Source organism: Gopherus evgoodei, chromosome 9, assembly GCF_007399415.2.
Source record: "Gopherus evgoodei ecotype Sinaloan lineage chromosome 9, rGopEvg1_v1.p, whole genome shotgun sequence".
Taxonomy (NCBI): Eukaryota; Metazoa; Chordata; order Testudines; family Testudinidae; genus Gopherus; species Gopherus evgoodei.
The window spans coordinates 42,106,464-42,124,880 of NC_044330.1; the positions used below are offsets into that span (position 1 = coordinate 42,106,464).

Below are 18,417 nucleotides of genomic sequence, written 5' to 3' on the forward strand. Positions count from 1 at the left end.
TTTCTAATTCACAGGCTTTCAGTTCTCCAAATCAGTGTTCTGTTTGAATTGTTATTTTCCTTTGAGATAAGTTATATAAAATAAGAATAAGATTTTTTTTAAAAGCTGACGAAATATAAGGAGCAAATAGTTCATCACTGTGTTTTCTTGAAAAATAGCAGTAATACAGCTGATATAAATAACACTAGGCTCTTCTGACTGAAATTGAAGAGCTTATTTTATTTAATTACAAGAGGGGGGAAAGCAGCAAATCCATAGTCAGAGCTCTAGAAAGGAGACTGACAAGGTGTTTTTTACATTTGTCCTCTTGTCTCTATTTTCCCTGTCATCTCTGCAAATCAAATGAATGAAGAAAAGTTGGAGACAGCATATTGCAGTACAGAGATCAAAGCACCGATCCCATTTTATTTTTCAGTAAATTCTTTAAGCTTAAAGAGAACACTCAGAATTAAAGGTAATTGCTATTTGTCCACATTTAATCTGAAATACACATGTGCATTCTGTCAAACAATATAGAAAGTTTGAAATCCAGATCAATTTCCTTCAAACCCTTTCTTCCAACAGTTTTCTCAGCAAAATTAAACAGGAAAATATGTCCCTCCCCCCCCCCGCAAAAAAAAAATTAAAAAAAATGTTCATTTAAAAATATTGGAATTTAATTAATTTAACTAATTTAATTAATAAGTGCAAAAACTGTAGATATCAAGATATTCTACGAAAACAGACAGCTGGAGTTTTTGTAAACAACAATAAAATATTGTCATACTACTATTTAATACATTCTTTCAAAAATACTGAAAGAACAGCAAATAAATTTATATATACCGTCAAGGTTCACAAGGGACATCTGGCCTTTCATGACTATTATGTGATTACAGTCACCACAGAGTAGCTATACAAGATTATAAAATCTGCCTGCCTCTGAACTATTGCCAAGGTGTTCACTCAACACAAATTTGGACATCTTGCCAAGAAGAGTTAACTAAAAGAACCAGTTCGCTCCTAACTGTCCAGATTGCATTTGCTCATTTTATGTCTCTGCAGCCACATAAAAGTAAAATAGTTGACTTTAGGAATTGATATTCATAATTAATATTTGTGGTAAATCTCTATTTCTATGTATATTCAATATGGATACTGTTGGAAAACAGAATGGTTTGCATAAAATTTTTAAGTTTTTTGTTTTTTTTAAATAGACAAATAATATTCTCTCAAGATTAATGCTAAGCCAGTTCAAAAAGCAATAGACTTATTGGATATTAGACTTACTCTATTTCCCCCCATTTCTTTGTTACATGTAATAATAAATAAATACATTTTAAATTTAAAAAAAAAGTTGCCCTATTTGCTAATCATCCATCCCCTGATTGTTCCCCAAGAAACATTTCTGTGCCTTTCCCCATTAATGTTTTCTGTTATTTCCATGTGACCATGTTATTTTCACAGCCTCCTGTCCAGGTCCATATATCCCAAGCCAGTTGCATTTTCAGGTAAATCAAGTAAATCACCACACTCACTTTTCCTTCAGTAGCTTAGCTGGCAAGTTCCAAAATTCACTGCTGAATCTAGCATCTAAAGGCATCATTCTATACACAAGAAATGCTATTAATTTCTATGTAGGGAAAACCCCAACATTTGGGGTAAATAATATCCAACATAGGGACAATCTGATCTCCTTATTTATCCAAGTAGTCTCATTGAGTTAAACTCCCATTTTGACCCAGAGATTCTGCTTTGATATATTCCACAAAGTATTAAATAATTCTGGCAGGCTTGATCACAAAAGCACATTGAGTCTGGGGCAAGCAGAGTAGCCAGAACTGCCTGCACTGTGGGGGCAAAGCCGTTCAAAAAGGGAGAGGTGAATACAATTCAACAGCCTAATTTTCCATGGCTTTGTACCTTGTACCTGTACAATTCTGCAAAATGATTGTAAAGTGAGTATAAAACACTACAGAATGGTAGCATTTTACATCCACTTGTGCATTCACCAGACAGTGAAATGCAAAAATGCCAGACAGTAGAAAACTAGGGCTCAATAATTTAGGGAAAAAAGGAATCTGAGCTTTCCCTTTCTTCCAAGATCTTGAGGGTTTTCTGTCTTCTGCTGTATCTGAAAGGTTCAGTTCCCCCTCAAGCAGCTAAAACAAGGATCCTGCCATGAAGACTAAGGCCTAGCTTCATCAAACAGAGACGGAAAAAGAACACAAAAATTTAGAAGAGAATCTACCTTCCCAGTTTCCCCTGAGCAAACAGCAACTTATTGTTGTAAATGCCTGTTTTCGCTTCTCTTTTCCTCTTGTTGTTCTCAGTGGTATGAGCTTCAGCGTCAGACCTACTGCTGTAAAACTCCACTCCCAGACATCTCTTTGTACTCTCACCTGTACCTCAGTGACATCAATAACATCCACATAATTCAGACATCTTTCTGTGCATGATGTGAAAGGAATGGAAAAAACTGGTGGAAAGTTTGAACTATTTTCCCCCACAGGGGTATTATGTTTTCCCTGCAAACAGTAAATTTACTTTCTGAGATTAAATCTACAAAGACCACGAACCATTACAGCCTTAAATCAATGACGATGTTACCTATGCCTCTGTGCCATATTTCTAGCAAGAAAACCAAAACATGTCTGTTTCTTTGTACTTGTGATTGAATGCCAAGACCACAGTTACTTCTTGAATTGTAAAGACAAAGAATCAGCACAATTAAAAGATTAAGGAAGCAAAAAATGGTCATGACATTATTTCTTATATGTATTATATTTAACTGCAACCAGATTCCCATACAGCTTCTGTTCCAAATGTAAACAGACAAGACAGACAAAGGATGGGAATCAAAGCAGAGGGATGGAGACAAAATGGCTTAACAAGATCACACAAGAAGTTAGTGGCGGGACTGAAAGATAATCCAGGTTTCTTGACTCCCTGTCCAGTGTCCTACCTATTCAACCAGGCTTTCTTCCCTACCCCAATCCCTCCCACAGACAGTATATTTATGGGAGATACAGGAGTGTGCATATTTTTAAAGTATCATTGTTAGTCTGTAACAAAGGGGGTGATAGCTTTAACATGTTATTGAGAGAACATATTCCAGCCCAGAAGAATAACGCCTCTGAAGATATGAGGGGTCGGGGAAAAAGAATACAGGAAAGAGGGTGGGATGGGAGGAGAGGCTGAGGTTCCTGACTAAAGAATGAAATCTTTGCTCATTAACAGGTACAGACGATATCTCTTGCCAAAAATTATCAAGAAAACATAACTCAACAGTGACCCATTAATGCTTTATTTTAAAAATGGCTTTCATGCTCAGAAACCATTTGAGACAAATTACATTTATCTAAGCTGATTTGTGTTAACCTGAATACTCCTCTTGTCAGTAGAATACATTAAAAATGATATTTTCCTGTCACAATTGTCTTATTAATTTTATTTTTTAAAGCTAACTGAACAGGACTCTTCTGAAAAGTGTCAATTTTGTTGCAAATGAACTCATAAGTAGTGAAAATTTCAGATCTCATGCTGTTACTAATACAAGTCATTTTCAAAGTCATTGTTCCCCACTGAAGAACACAGCTAAAAAGGAGCACAGACACAGATAGAAGTCTGTGTGCTGAGGAAATGATCAAGCTATCAATCATTCAGAGATAAGGATGAAAATACAAGGAGATGGTTGGAGTTTTGCATGGGCTGGTCTGATCCTGAAGTTCACCACCTATCCACCCATCTCTGAGAACCCACTCCATTTTAGCCAGCTTTCCCACTACATTGCTCAAGTGTTGAGAGTAAAACTATGTCTACACTGGCATCTGGGTCTGAGTACCTGCTTAGCCTAGCATATCCCATGGTTCTTTGCACTCAGATGCTCTAGGATTCTTTTCCAGTCAGTGGTATCAATTGTGGCAGAACATGTCTGCCCCCTTTCTGGGGAGGGGAGAGGGAAGGAGGAACTGTAGGAATGCAGTGTAGAACTACAAGTACTTGAGTGATTTAGCTTGCATCTTCACTGCAAAGAGGATGAGTCGGATTGATGGGTGATCCACATGCTGGAGAGAACCAAACCTCCTTCCCCAATTTTGCTGCTGGCTCTCCTTTGGACTTGCGTCCTCTACCATCTTTTCATTATTCACTTGAAATCACTGAAATATCAGAACACACTTAGATCATCGACCAGCACTGAGCTACATTTCATTCTGCTTAGGTGTACCTCCTATGCTCTGAAGCACACAAGCCACAACTGATATTGTGCTTTTCAATGATCATCAAGAAATCTGACTGCAGAGTTTCTTTTATTACTTTTTATTATTGGCCAAAAAATCTTACCACATTATTGGTGAAACCGCATTATCTCGAACTTGCTTTGATCAGCTGGAGTGCACACTTCCCCCCGGAGCACTGCTTTACTGCGTTATATCAGAATTTGTGTTATATCAGGTCACATTATATCGGGGTAGAGGTGTATTCTTACCAATTATCATTTCTATTTTTGCCCATCTCTCCTTGTAGAATCAGTATCTAAACCTTACACGAAGAATGCCTTCCAATAGGCCACTCCCTATCTTAAACAATCACTTTTAAATGTCTCCTTGCTTTCCAGGGCAATTTTGTTCTGCCTTTAATGTACACCTCAATTAGGTAAATTACTTTTGTGGACATGGGGAGGACAATTAAGGTGTTTTACTGCAAAGAAATATTGTAATACAGGCAATTCACTGAAATTAATAGTTTGATATTTCAAGTACAAATTCAGATATAGTTACTTTGTTCATAATGAGAAAATTATTTTTCCAACACGAACAGGATATAATTGGCTAATCCTGTTGTGTGGTATCATTTTTTGCATCTATGTCCTTGCAAAAGGACATAACATGTGCAGTGTATGGAAATTACTACAATTCCATTATCTCTGAGAGTTTAACACATTTGAGTCAAGATTTAAAATCTTTTAAAATTGCCTAATTGCCTACTGCCCCTAAATAGGTCTTGTGTGTTCGTTAATAGGACCATGTCCAAGCCTAAATTATTTTAACAAGCTTGTTGGAATTTACTGTACAAGATTAGTGTTATCTGAAAATATCCATTTGTTGATGGTTTTCACTTGATTTTCAAAAAAATTCATAAATACTTATAAACTGAGAACAAATAGTAGTGCTTCAAAACTGACCTTGGAAAGTCTGTAGCTTAAGAGTTGACTCATTTAGCAGGAATAGCTTGTTACTGGACTGATTCCCAGCTTTACAAGTCAAAATCAAATTCACCTTCACTCTTAAAGATCACTAAAGGGAACCGCATGGATATCAAACCTAATATCAAATCTCGAATAAAACAAAAACACAGTAAAATTAAAAATGTTAAAAATGTTAACCTTCTTCTGTGTGAGCAAGCATAAAGAAAAAAAAGAACAAGTAATGACTCCTTATTTTTTTAGGTTCATCTCTCTATCTCTAGTTATGAGAGTCCTGGTTGTACAAATGCATGACTGTTATAGGATTCTTCTGTTCAAATAACTGTAATACACTATTGTTGATTCCCAGCATTCCATTTACCCTCATTGAAGAAATTTAGATTATTGAGCAAATTCAGTAGCATCTACATGGCAAGGTTGACTGCCCTGCACCTTTAATGTGGGGGAGAGATGTTTGGCTGGCTGCCCAAAGGAAGGGAATAGTGCTTTATGACTTAGATGAAAACTGCTGCAAAAGCATCAGAATGGTCACTGGCTTATTCCCTAGGAATGCAGGGTTAAAAGAGGAAGCCCTGGGGCTGAAACCTTTTACATGGAGCAGTCTGAAGTGGGACCCACCGTCCCTCCCCTTTATGTGGTACAATACTAGGTTTGGTCAAGACCTGCTGTGAGCATTTTTAGGGAGACTGACAAGGAATTTTTTCCCTTACAACCATATTGGCTTGGGTGCAGTTGTGTTGGTTTTTTTTTTTACCTTTCCCATAGCGGGTTCAGGAAGGACTCTGTTCAAGCATGGCATGATGGGCGGTAGGCCATATGTCGCAACTCATTATTTAAGTGTAGGGCGGATGTCCAGTGCAGGTACTCCAGAGGAAAGGCATATAGTGACTGGATAAATGGCTTGGAAAAAGACTTAAAAAGAGGTGTTCGTTAAAGAAACTAACAGCGGATGGTAGGGAACTCCTATGATTGGTACAGCAGGGAGCCAACCCTCGCATTCTTTAAGCCCACCTTAACCGTCCTATGAGGAGGGTGGATAGAAAGGTCCTGGCAATACATTTGCTGGAGGGACCTGGCTGAACAAAGAGGGGGGAGCTGGTAAGAGATCTGGGTAATTATAGAAAAAACATGGGTTACCTGCACTGTACACTTTTATCTACTGAATAGTCCCAGACATCTAATTAAACCATGTCAAATGTCTCCTGTTCTTCTTTCAGTATAGCCAGACAACTCCCCATTTTCAATGAAGCTGCACAAGAGCTGACATAATGCAGACTCTTGAGACACAAATGGAGCATTACAACTCTTAAGTGTGTTACCAACAGAGATGTATGGCTCTGGTCCATGCATGGATCAATTCCCGTCTTACTGTCTCATGGCTTCTGAACAGCTCACAAATTTCACGACTAGCTTGCCCAGAGATTCCATGATGACAAGATCACAAATGCCATAGATCAAAGGCAAAAAAAGCATTGCAAATTAGACCTCCAAATCCTGTTTCGGTCTTCGTTTGTGGCTTAGTACTAGCAAGTATTATTATATACTAGTTTCCCATATAAAAATTTTACTTGTAAAAAACTAACTCAAATTTCAACTTCACATAGTAACACTTTTGTTTTTAAAAAGTGCAAAAGAATAATAGAGGCACAAGTGTATACATGACACGATATTTTACTAGAGGGGTTTTTTAAGCTGAATGTTATACAACTCACTGAATATTTTAACCAATTATACACATAGCTGAACCTCACGCTAATGAATTTACTCATTCCTTTTTTCTTGTAATACTAAAAGCACACGAACATTTCATTCCTATTCACTGCACTTCATTATACAAGCAGTTGTATTCATTTAGCAACATTCCCTAAACAGGAGATATCATTACAGATTAAATTAGAGGGACACACTGTCATACAGCTTAGATCCAACATTTGGGTTTTGCTAAAACAAGTTTTCATGAAACTTGATATTAATAAGAACGTATTTTAAATTTTATTTCTAAATTGAAAAGTTTTCACGGGGAATGTTTAATTCCACCATATTTTGCAACCCAAAACCTGTAGCATTATGTTGGTGCACAAGAACCAGAAAGTGACTAACTTGTGGCATCTTGTTATTGTCCAAGATGAGCAAACAGTGAAAAATATTTTTTTTTAAATATTTGCAGTTTTAATGATCTAAGCTATTATTAATAACATCAAGACATTTGCCTTTTAAATAAATACAATTTCTAACCTGGTATTATTCCTTTGAGAGAAAGTTAATGTACAAGGCTGACTGCATAACATCCAAAAAGTTCCTTCATATCATGAATAAAGGTAGACAATAGCCTTTAAATCAATCAATCACCAACCTATTAACTTCCTTACTTCAAATAATTTGGCATTTTAAGGTAAACGCGTCTCACACTTATTTTCACAGCACAGGATCTAGGCATGTAAGTTTAAATTCCTTCATGACCACTCAAGTCCTACTTTAGACACAGACCACTGAGCAACAATTAAAAGGCTTGTAAGAACAATCTGAGTGGGTTGAACCTTTTAGACTTAAAGCAAAGTCATTAAAATACCCTATTTTTGACTACTGCCATGGCAACTAAAAAGACAGTTAAATTCAGCAGACAAGGAGAGACTTGTCTGAGATTCATGAGCTAGCCAACAGAGCACTATAAGAGAGCGATCAATGGATTTCTCTGTATCTGGAGCCTAAGCATCTCCTATCATGCGTAACCTTACTGTATGAGAAACAGTAGCCTTGTGGTCATTCCTAATCCTGTATCTTCTGCAGCTGATTGTGCTACTGCCAAATTTTCAGGGTACTTTTATTCTCCATGGGCTATGTTCCCCATTTAAGGGCTACACTGAGACTATGTCTACACTTGCAGAGTTTTTGCGCTGTCAGTTTCACTGCTGATAGGGAACCAGTGAAAGAAAAGCACTGGTTTGTGTTCTCACTTACTTCCACAAGCGTCACATCGTGTTCACATTTGCAGCACTTCCATCGCTGATGAGAGCAGCACACTGAGGTCAGCTATTCCACAGTGCAGCTCTCTCCATTTTGAGGATAGGCCTTGGGGGACTGAGGGGATGATCATGGGATATCCTGGGTCCCTGCACAGCCTCCTTTCCCCAGGCACTGATCAGCTCCAGTAGCTCAGCATTGCTCCAAGCAGGGGACCGTTTGCTCAGCTGGACAGAGTAGTCACCTAGGCACTGTGAGATATCTTCCAGGGACTAAAAGCTATGTAAACAGGAAGAACATGTCTTCACTTGCACATCACCATAAAAGTATCACCAGTAAGAAGAACTGTACACCTCTCATGGAGGTGGTTTTCTGTTTGCGGTGAAACTTCTGAGTTTCACCACAAAAAGTCACTGGCAAGTATAGATGCTCTCACGGTTTTTGCGTGAAAAGGGACCTTTTGCACTTTAAATGGCAAGTGTAGACATCCCTAAATGCCTTAACCAATTATGCATCCTAAAAACTTCTCAAATAAAAGCTAGTTAGCAGGTGATTTGTTACAAACACCTTTAAGGCTTAATTTAAGGTTCAAACTTTTGGTCATGCTTTACTATAAGGTTAAAATATTTAAAACCAATATATTCTGAGCACCATAAATCTGACAGCATATTTTATGCCTTACTGCCAGTGGAAGGTAAAAGAGATTAGTCAGAGTCTCAATTTGAAGAATAATATCCACATTTTTTATGTTAAGAATTAAAAAATAATAATAATAATTGTGCTCTGTTACTGCTGAGCATTGTTTACCAGTTGATGAACCATCACTACCAGGAATGCTTCACTTTTTGAAAGTCTGCAAACAGCTCAGAAGAGTCCTACAGAAAAATGGAGTTTTGTGTTCAAGCTCTGGGTCAAGTGGGCTACTACAGCTAGATTTGTCAGGGTACACTTGGGAATAAGAATTCTCCTATTAACGGTGAAAATGTCAGTGATTTGCTTGAGAGTGTGAAAGTGTATGTGAACGATCAAACAACCATAACATTTTTATTTCATTCTCTACCTTTCCTTTTTAAGGTCCAGGTAAGACGGTAAAGTCAGTTGGAGATTAGGATTTCATTTGCAAAGGAAGTCTGATTTGCAAGCAGTGAACTATATAATACTACTTAGGTGAAGAGGTGCACACATGGAGCACGTATATGTGTGGGTGCCAAGAGGGCAACCATTTGAGAACCAAAATGACCATTTTTAAACAGGTGACCTACAAACCTTTTGATAAAGTCAGAAAAATTTCAGAGTTAACAGCCCTGATTCACTACAGCATTCCTCCAGTTTTACCTCAGTGTAACATCACTGAGTTCAGTGGAAGTCCACCAGCAGAAAAACGTAGTAGTGAATCAAACTCTATGTTCTGAATGCTTCAAGGAAAAGAAGAACATTCTCCATTATCCTGGTCTAAATGTTATTTTTTTTCTTCTTCAGTTCTGCAATAGCAAGAAACACCACAGACAGCCAAGCTCCTACTCAGAACAACATTCCAGCATTCTCTTTGGTGGGGACATGATGCTCAGCAGTAAATTCTGCTGGAAAATGCAGCCAAACTATAAGGATAAAATAAGGCCTCCTCCCCTTACTTCCCAAAGTAACAAACAAAACAAACAACACCCTCTCAAAAATATTGCACAGTTTTTTTGGGGGGGGCTGTTTTTTTTTTAAATATCTAGATAAGTTACTGTCATACTGATTCAGTTGAGCTCTCTCTATCTGTGGCCAGAGTGATTCTGTGCTATGACTAACCTATTGCTAGAAAACCTGATCCCTGAGGTCATCCCTCATCACGTATCTCGTATGCAACTGCTGACTGTGTTCTACTGCCAATCTTCAGGCCAATGCAACTCTAATTTAGAACTATGTGGCTTTTGGGGAAGAATCCCTTTTTCAACTCAATGGTTCCCCTGAAGGCATGTCATTATAGTAATTTTTTGTTGGGGGGGGGGAAGGAAGAAGGTAAAATTTTTAAGAAAGAAAACATTAACCAAGCTGGGGGGACAGTGGACAATAACCTACCCTGAGATGACAGTTCATGTCTCCATATAGATTCAAAGACGGTGTGACAACATTAGCACAATGCATGCTGTATAGAGAAAGAAATCACACCAGGCTGTAACCAGAGAGCCACGGAAGTTAATGTTTAAGAGCTCGGTTGTGCCTGAGACACACACAGTTATTCTAGAAACTTCCAGACACAGTTATGCATTAGGAGCACGCTCAGTCTATGTCTGTAGGGTATAGTATCACCAGCCACAAGCATGCAAAAAACATGAGTTGGGCTCCAAAAATCATATGATTTGACTTAAAATCATCTTGAGATTTTTTTTAAAATAATACATTTGGAATCTTTTAATTTTCCTTCTTGCCCCTGAGCCTTTTGTAGTCACATTTGCAAGCTTTCCCCCCCCCCAATCATGAGGGCCAGAAATGTTCATTCTGTAAAAATAAAAAGCCAATATTCTCACATGGGATTTGAGGCTTTAAGAAAACCCCCAAATATTGCAAGACTTGTGATAAAATCATGAGAATTGGCAACTCTGAATAGTACCCATGATCTACCCCCATGCCATCCCAGAGGCCCACCTTAGTAACATCACTTCTAAGCACCAGCTTTTACCACCACCCAATGCCAAAATAAAGGAGAGATTTTCAGAATTCTGCAAACATATTTACTTGTGACCACACCATAAGAAAGACTCTGAAATGCATGTGATTTATGTATCAATAGAAGGAGTTAATGTCACGAATTAAACGTTTGCCTCATTGTTCTCAAAAGAGAAAAAGAAACAGATGCCAGGAACAACATTAAAGTTCCCAAGAAAGGAGGCAGAAATCCTGAAGGAAATAAAGACTATGCCACTGCCGATGTTTAAGAAGCTAGAAAGTCTGAATATGGACAGAACTCTATACCCAGATATTTATGACCAACCGACAGAAAATTGGTCTTCATAGCACTAATCTCAAATTAAATAGCTAATGTATCAATAATAGCTTAGCTCTACCATTGTGTGTTTTGCTGCAGAGAAGAAGCAGGAGACAAGTTCTTTGCTGTGCCCCACAGAAAGCTTAGCTCAGAGCGGATGGAGGAACAGCAGGGCTTCAAGCCACCTTTGTGCCACCCAGTTTTTGGCTGCAGGGACCAATGTGTCCCTGTATAAGTCAGAGCTGATCTAATTTACACTGATCTGTGCTCCTCTGCATCCTTGAGTAGACAATAATCCCCATAGTGCTCAGTGCTATAGACACCCCTTCCTCCACCCAATCCCCCATTCCAGGGGCTGTGTGACAGCTCTACACTGCACCTGCACTGAAGATTTCTGCCCCAACTGAATCTGACATATTTATAGCCAATAAGCACCACTGGACCTGCTCGAATCTCTGAATCTGCTTTCACCTAGTGTAAGTGAGCTCCAGTGTAAGTGAACTCATAAAGGCTGCTCTAACTTAAATTACCTGCGTATGTTTCCCAAAGGATCACACCCTAGTGAAAACTGGCAAAGATATGTTCCCACCCCACCTTACCATGATCTGCACCTTGTCCACTGGGGTGTGTCATAAGTGGGGGATTGGCATAGGAGCTGGCTTCACCAACCTGATGCCAACTGAGACCTCCTCCCCCACCAGGGAAATTCTCAGGTGGCCAGTGCAAAGGGGTTGGAGAAAGGAGTGAGAATCTGGCCCATTTACATACATAGAAGAAACTCTGAAAACTGTAGAAAGCAAAAATGGAAAAATTCCCAAAGCAAAAAGGGCTCTGCTTCCTAAACCAGTTTGATGCGATAGGTATGAAAACCTCTGAGGAAACCCAAATACTTAAAAACAAGAAAATGAGTAGTGAAGGACACCGTAACACTTACATAGCCCACGTAACAGTCAACTAGGTAACTATGTTGTTGTCTCTGATATTTTAACTAGTTCATTGAAACACAATGTTGGGGGAAGGTGTTTTGTTTTTTTAAGTATAAAAGTAACTAGAGTTGCATGGGATTTATGCCAGCCAGAATTCTGAAAAGCAAGAAAGATGTACCCGAAACTAACATCCATCCATACATGCACTCTACATATATACACATATTCATATATAAATGCATATCTGCACACACACTTTTAAAAGAATAAATGCTTAGCTCTTAAAAGCTATTTGAAAACTGATGCCCTAGAATGAACTATGAGAAAGCTATGCAACAGCTATGGCCCCGATTCAGGAAAGCACTTAAGCACATGTTTAATTTTAGTAATACTTCTAGGATACCTAAGTGCAGCACAGAGTCAATCTCCTGAATAAGGATGCTTTCCTGAATCTGGGCTATATTATCTTAGAGCTTTTGAAGAAAAGATCCCAGAAAACTATAAAAATCTACAAGTTGGCTGCAGCAATAGGGAAAGATACTGGAATGGAATGTAGGACTTCAAAAGCTCTGATATGATTGAAGACAGAAGGATAAATTCACAAATGGGAAATTCCATACCTAACACATCTTTTAAAAAAGCCATAAACATAATTTAACTGGGCTTCAGGAAATCTTTTGATATACCCACATAAACACAATAAATCTATAAAGGTAATTGTAAGAAATGAGGCAAGCTATTTAGGCGGATACAGGCCTGATTTGTGAATGGCAACAATTTGTTGGTAAGTAAGCAGTGGACAGCCACAAGGATCAATACCAGGATAGATCTGACTTATTTATTTACATCAGTGGAAGAGTTAGAAGTATTTTGCACTCAGATTAGCACACAGTTGGCTCACAACTAAATCAATAAAAAAGCAGCGTGATGTAATTGAAAATAGATCTGAGATGTAGCAACTGTAGGTAAGGGGCTTCTCCAAATAACTGGAGAAAAAGGCAAGGGCAAATGAACAAATATATACAATTAAAACTTAGTATTAATATCTGTACAGTGCAGAACACTGGACAGGAGGAGTATGTAGGGATAGTGATGGATAATACTCTAAAAACTTCAGTATAGTGCTCAGTAGTATTTGCTTACTGTATACTTTCAATTTGCACCATCCAAAACTCACTCTACACTCTTGTACAAAATGCAAATTATAAAAAAAAATTCAAAATGATACAATGTCAAACTCCCCATTCATCTTCCTCTCACAGGTGGGCCAACAGGCTGTGTAACATGCTATGAAGATCAGATGATTTAACCTCTGTTTAGCCAATGTTTTGAGGAAAAAGTTTTGGATAACAGGAACTCTAGAATCAATTCCATTAACTATTGGAAATGCCCTGCTAACAGCCTACAGTCTCACAAGATGGGCAAATAAATCAAAGAAACTTCTGGGAAATTAAAGCAGCAATTTTCTAGATAAGCGTAAGGAAATTTCTCTGTCATGATATACAGGACCAGTGAAATTGGATTCAGAATATCACATAAAGTTAGTTGTTTCAGTTTGCTTTTTGTTATGGAATTGGAGACAAAGTGAATGCTAGGCAACTGATACAGGGAATTAAATATTTTGGTTATTCAAACCTCTATGGAATCTAGGCTCTTATTCTTTGAAAATAAAAGGAAATGAACAGTACGGCTCAATAAGGACTATAGAGTTTTGGATTGACTAGAAAGCATCTCTCTTACAAGGCTATTTGAACTAGCACCAAATATTATACAATATTAACTGGGCGTGAACTTAAAAGTGAAACTGTGAAGGTATTGGCGCAAAAACCTGCATATTGTATTCCTCGTGTTCGCCTCTTACATAACACATCAACTATAATACATGCAAGGGATACAAAATGAAATAAGACAAATAAATGAAATGAATGAATGCATTAAATACATTTTTAAAAATCAGTGTAAACACCCAGGACTCATGAGCAACTTTATCAAAACAAATAAGTCTATCTGTGTGATAGAGAAAGATTTCAAATCCAGTCTTCCAGAGGACTGTCATAAATGGCAAGGGAAAAATATTATAATTAAGAAATGCACATTGATTGTTCCCTTGTAAAACCAAACAAATCATGAGCATTATGGAGTTTTGAGCAAGGAATTAAACTAAATATCAGTCAGCAAGATGTTAACATATGAATGAGAACAATAAGTGTGACTAATATTTCTACCTTGTTTCAAATAACTGTACAAGTAGATGGTGAAAGATGTGTTTTTTAATTAATGCAGCTGCACATTGGACTGTATTATCACTTTTAATGTATGACTGGAAGAATTAATTGCACATCTGTGAAATATATCTAATTTTGCAGAGGAAGGTAATACCATACAAAATGAGTGATGCTCAAACACACCACACAGAAGTAACTGTTAATCACATAGGGTATATTTTTCTGGTTTTTAAGGAGTCGTTGACAAATACTTAAAAATACAACTTGTTTGTTTAGAACAAAACATTCTTGTGATCAAAAAAATTGGCACTTCAATCACAGGCAACTAGTCCTAAAAGCATCTTTGTAGGACAAATTCCCTGAGTCTTATTACAGTTAGTATCTCCCAAGGAGAGGCCGTCTCAAAGAAGCAAACTAATTCCTAATTCTGCAAAGAGATCCATGTTAGCATAAGAGTCCATCCACATGAATCACTTTGCAAGCACTGGTTCCCATCTGTGTCCCAGGGACCACATGCTGGAAATCTATGGAGGTCTGGCTGGTCAGGTGGTACTGGATCTCTCTAATGTCATGTAGCAGCTGAAAATAAAGACACTTCAGATGGACTACATTTTTATACTTCTGTTCCTGTAATTGCCAATTGCTATATGGTTGCTTAAGGGACAGGAGGTAATATCTGCAATTGTGGATGAGAAGGGTGCTGGTCCACAAGACAATCTCTCTATTAAAATGAGGTTCACACTCTGAAAATATTGGAGAATCCTCATATTGCAGGAGCAGAGCATAAAGTAGCATAACAGCACAATCATGAGGGGAAATGGTTTATTGTGACTCAAGTACTGTCATAATGGAAGCCAGTGATTGAGAGTTGTTATTTAAGTGAACATGGACCTATACTTCAGGATAATGCTTGCTCATACCCACCCAGGCTGAAACACTGGAAAACATCTCAATCTCGTATACAATGCATGCATTCTTTTCATGATCTCTACATCACCATTATTTTTTATTATTCTTCCATCTTTTTGCAAGTTTTTTATTTTTTTAAATGCAACAACCACTTTAGCTCTTTTGCACTTCAAGGAGCTTATCTGTTATTTTTCTGCTCAAGTAGCTTCAAATGTGACAGACTAAGTGCATGGGGAAAAAAAGACTTTATATGGGAAAAATCCTCAATATCGCATACATCTACCATAAAGTAATCTTATCAGAAATCTCGATTAAATTTCCTGTCTTGGCTCTGACTGTTATGAAGTACTAGCATCATCACATAGTATGCAAGTGTCTTTGACTACTACTTACATAGTTTACTCCACAGTTGTTTTTTAACTACCTACCAATAAAATAGCTTAGTTATATAGGATTCGTTTAGGCAAACAGAATGGTAATTAATATTGTGAAATCAGGTTTCCTTACATATCTCCCCATGTTTTCATTAAAAAAATAAAAGTCGACAGCACAAGCTTACTATAATGCACCATGTATAATCTCTCCTGCCTCCACAACAAATGAGCAGACACATTCATTCTGAAACATCTCATTTCAAGGTCTATGGGCCCAATATCCAAATCCCATAGACAGACAATCGAACCTTTGATGGAATTAGTATCACTTAGATGATACTATCATTGTGCTGCACACAAACTGCTTGCAGCTGTTCTCTAGTAAGTTATCATGCATTCAGCAAATACAAATTACATTGTTTGTGTTTTTTCCTACCTGCAAAGGGAACAGGAGCATCCTTATCCAAAGCAACAAGAGGAGGATCCAAAATGACAGTATCATTGTTTTCAGTAATGACTCCGTGATAGGATGTTTCTATCCATGGTTTGTGCTTGTTCACTAGAAAACAAAATAAAGAATGTATTTAACTCCTTTGGTACATTTCTTATCCTCAGCCTGCTCACTTAGTATATTTTTTAAAAGGAAACAGTATTTTAGTATGTCACTCATTATGATATTAACACTATTAATACATAAACACTTCATGTCATACAAACCATGTACTGTAGATATCATATCCAGTTTACTGGTGAGGAAACAAACAACTAGGAACATTATGGTCCAGGTTTTCAGTTGGGCACAGCTCCAATTTAGGTATGAAGAAAAATAGCCAGATTTTCAATACAGCACACTGAGTCCTGTTGAAACCCTGGCTGTATCTGACACAATGAGAACTCTTGGATGCTAAGTAGTTGAAAATCCAGTCAAAGATTTTCGGATGGAACAGTTTTTCCAGTTGGAAAATGCTGATTTGATAGAATCTAAACATTCCATGGGAATGTGTCAATTCCGTTAAACCTTCCAATGGAAACTAGGAAGGCAGCAACCCACAACTAGCCTTGGTGCCTAGATTTTTTGGAAATTCCTTTTTGTGGGCAATTTTAAAGATTCTTGAGGCTTCATTCACACTCAGAACAAAACACAAATGCTGAAGTTTTTCATTATGACGAATTTTCTTTTTTCAACCAGCTTTAGTACTTTTGAAAATTTGGCCCTCATTTAGATGGCTATATGGGAACATCTGGGCCCCAACTGTTATTAAGCATTTCACATTCTGATCCCACTGGAAGCTTATGACTAAGGCGGGAAGACAACATGAAATGCCTGACTAGGGAGTCAGGAGGTTTACCACCACACACTTTCTTCTCCACTGTTTGGTATAAAGAAGATAATGGTCATTGACTTTTGCTTTTTAATATCTAAAATAAATGTTACTTTTGTCTACAAACAGTATTTAGCCTCCTAAACCAAAATCTGAATGTTCTGTTTTGGGAGCTTCTATAGCAGAATTACAATGGAACTCATCTTCTAATAGTTATTAATTTAGTTATTTCCCAAGCAACAAGAAACAACACATTTAATCATTGGACTTTGCAAGTTCTGATACAAGTTACTTTTCACACATATTATTTATTTGTGAACCAGATATTGGTGAGAATATCTAGTGGCTAATAGAAATGCCTTCAACCAAAATCTAGGGTTGATTGTAAAGCGAACACAAATAGGACCAAATGGGATCATTTACAAGACATCTACCACCAAAAATAAATAAATAAATAAACAAAATCCCTAATATTACAAATAACAGAGGTCCTAAATGTCTTGTCCTATGGCAAAACACACAGGAAGGAACAAGTGTCTGGGGAGGTTGCCCTAATATATTTCCTTCAAATCAAGAGAGCCAGTTTTAGGCACCTGCATGGTTACATAGAATAGGTGCTTGCCCACAAAACGTATAGGGTACACAGGAGGCCTAGGGTACACAGGAGGCCTAGGGTACACAGGAGGCCTCCACACCAGCTTTGGGGTCTGGCTGGCACAACATACCACTTCCAGGGCTTCCTCACATCCCCATAGAAAATTATCTCAAAATATGAAGGGCGGCGGGCGATGATATGCAATTAGATTATAATCTCCTAACCCTCTGGACCTGTCTACTTTTCACCCACCACTTGTTACCTCCCTTCACATGGATCCACATTCTAACATATCACTCCAGAGGGGTGCTGGAAACAGTGCCAAAAAGGCATCTCACCCCAACCCCATGCCTCTTCCAAGGGGGGTACATTCATGCTCTACGGATGATCTGAGCAGGTCAGCAATCCTTAGAGTATTAAAAATAGCTGTCAACAGTCCACTTCTTGAAAACATTATGGTCTGCTAATGATTGTTCCTGCTGATACCTTCATTAGAAAGGCTTCGTAATTACAGTCTCATTTTTCATTGTTTTTAATGTATTAACTTAAAATTTTGTTTTGTTCAGTTAGAAAAATAATATGCCTTGCAGCTTTAAAGTCAGCAACATCACACAAAATTGAATGAGTTCATGAGCACTGCTTCTTAGTTAATGTATCATCAATGTTTTAAAAATATTTGCACTATATATTTGCACAATAAAGAAGGCCTGAGGCATATCACCACTATAAGCCTTTCCACTAGAATTGTGGAAATAATGGATTTTCTGGTTAACTAACAATTTGGAAGAGTCAAAAAAAAATCAGGTCAAAACATTTTGTTCAACCCAAGACAAAACATTTTGACTGAGTTTTATATATAGAATTAAGGCAGTTTTAAAACAAAGTCATTTTGAATCAAAGAATCAAAACTTTAGAAAATGCTAAAACAAAACACATTTTAATTTTTTTT

General features: G+C 37.6%; 1 protein-coding gene across 1 annotated transcript in view; it reads right to left on the reverse strand.

Annotated features, from left to right (window-relative positions):
* The window catches only part of CLSTN2 (calsyntenin 2), a 749,401-nt gene that overhangs the window by 398,579 nt on the left and 332,405 nt on the right, over positions 1-18,417 (reverse strand). Inside the window, exon 2 of the mRNA XM_030575667.1 lies at positions 15,988-16,110. Within this exon, the coding sequence (XP_030431527.1) occupies positions 15,988-16,110 (123 nt within the window). The remainder of the gene's footprint in view (positions 1-15,987; positions 16,111-18,417) is intronic.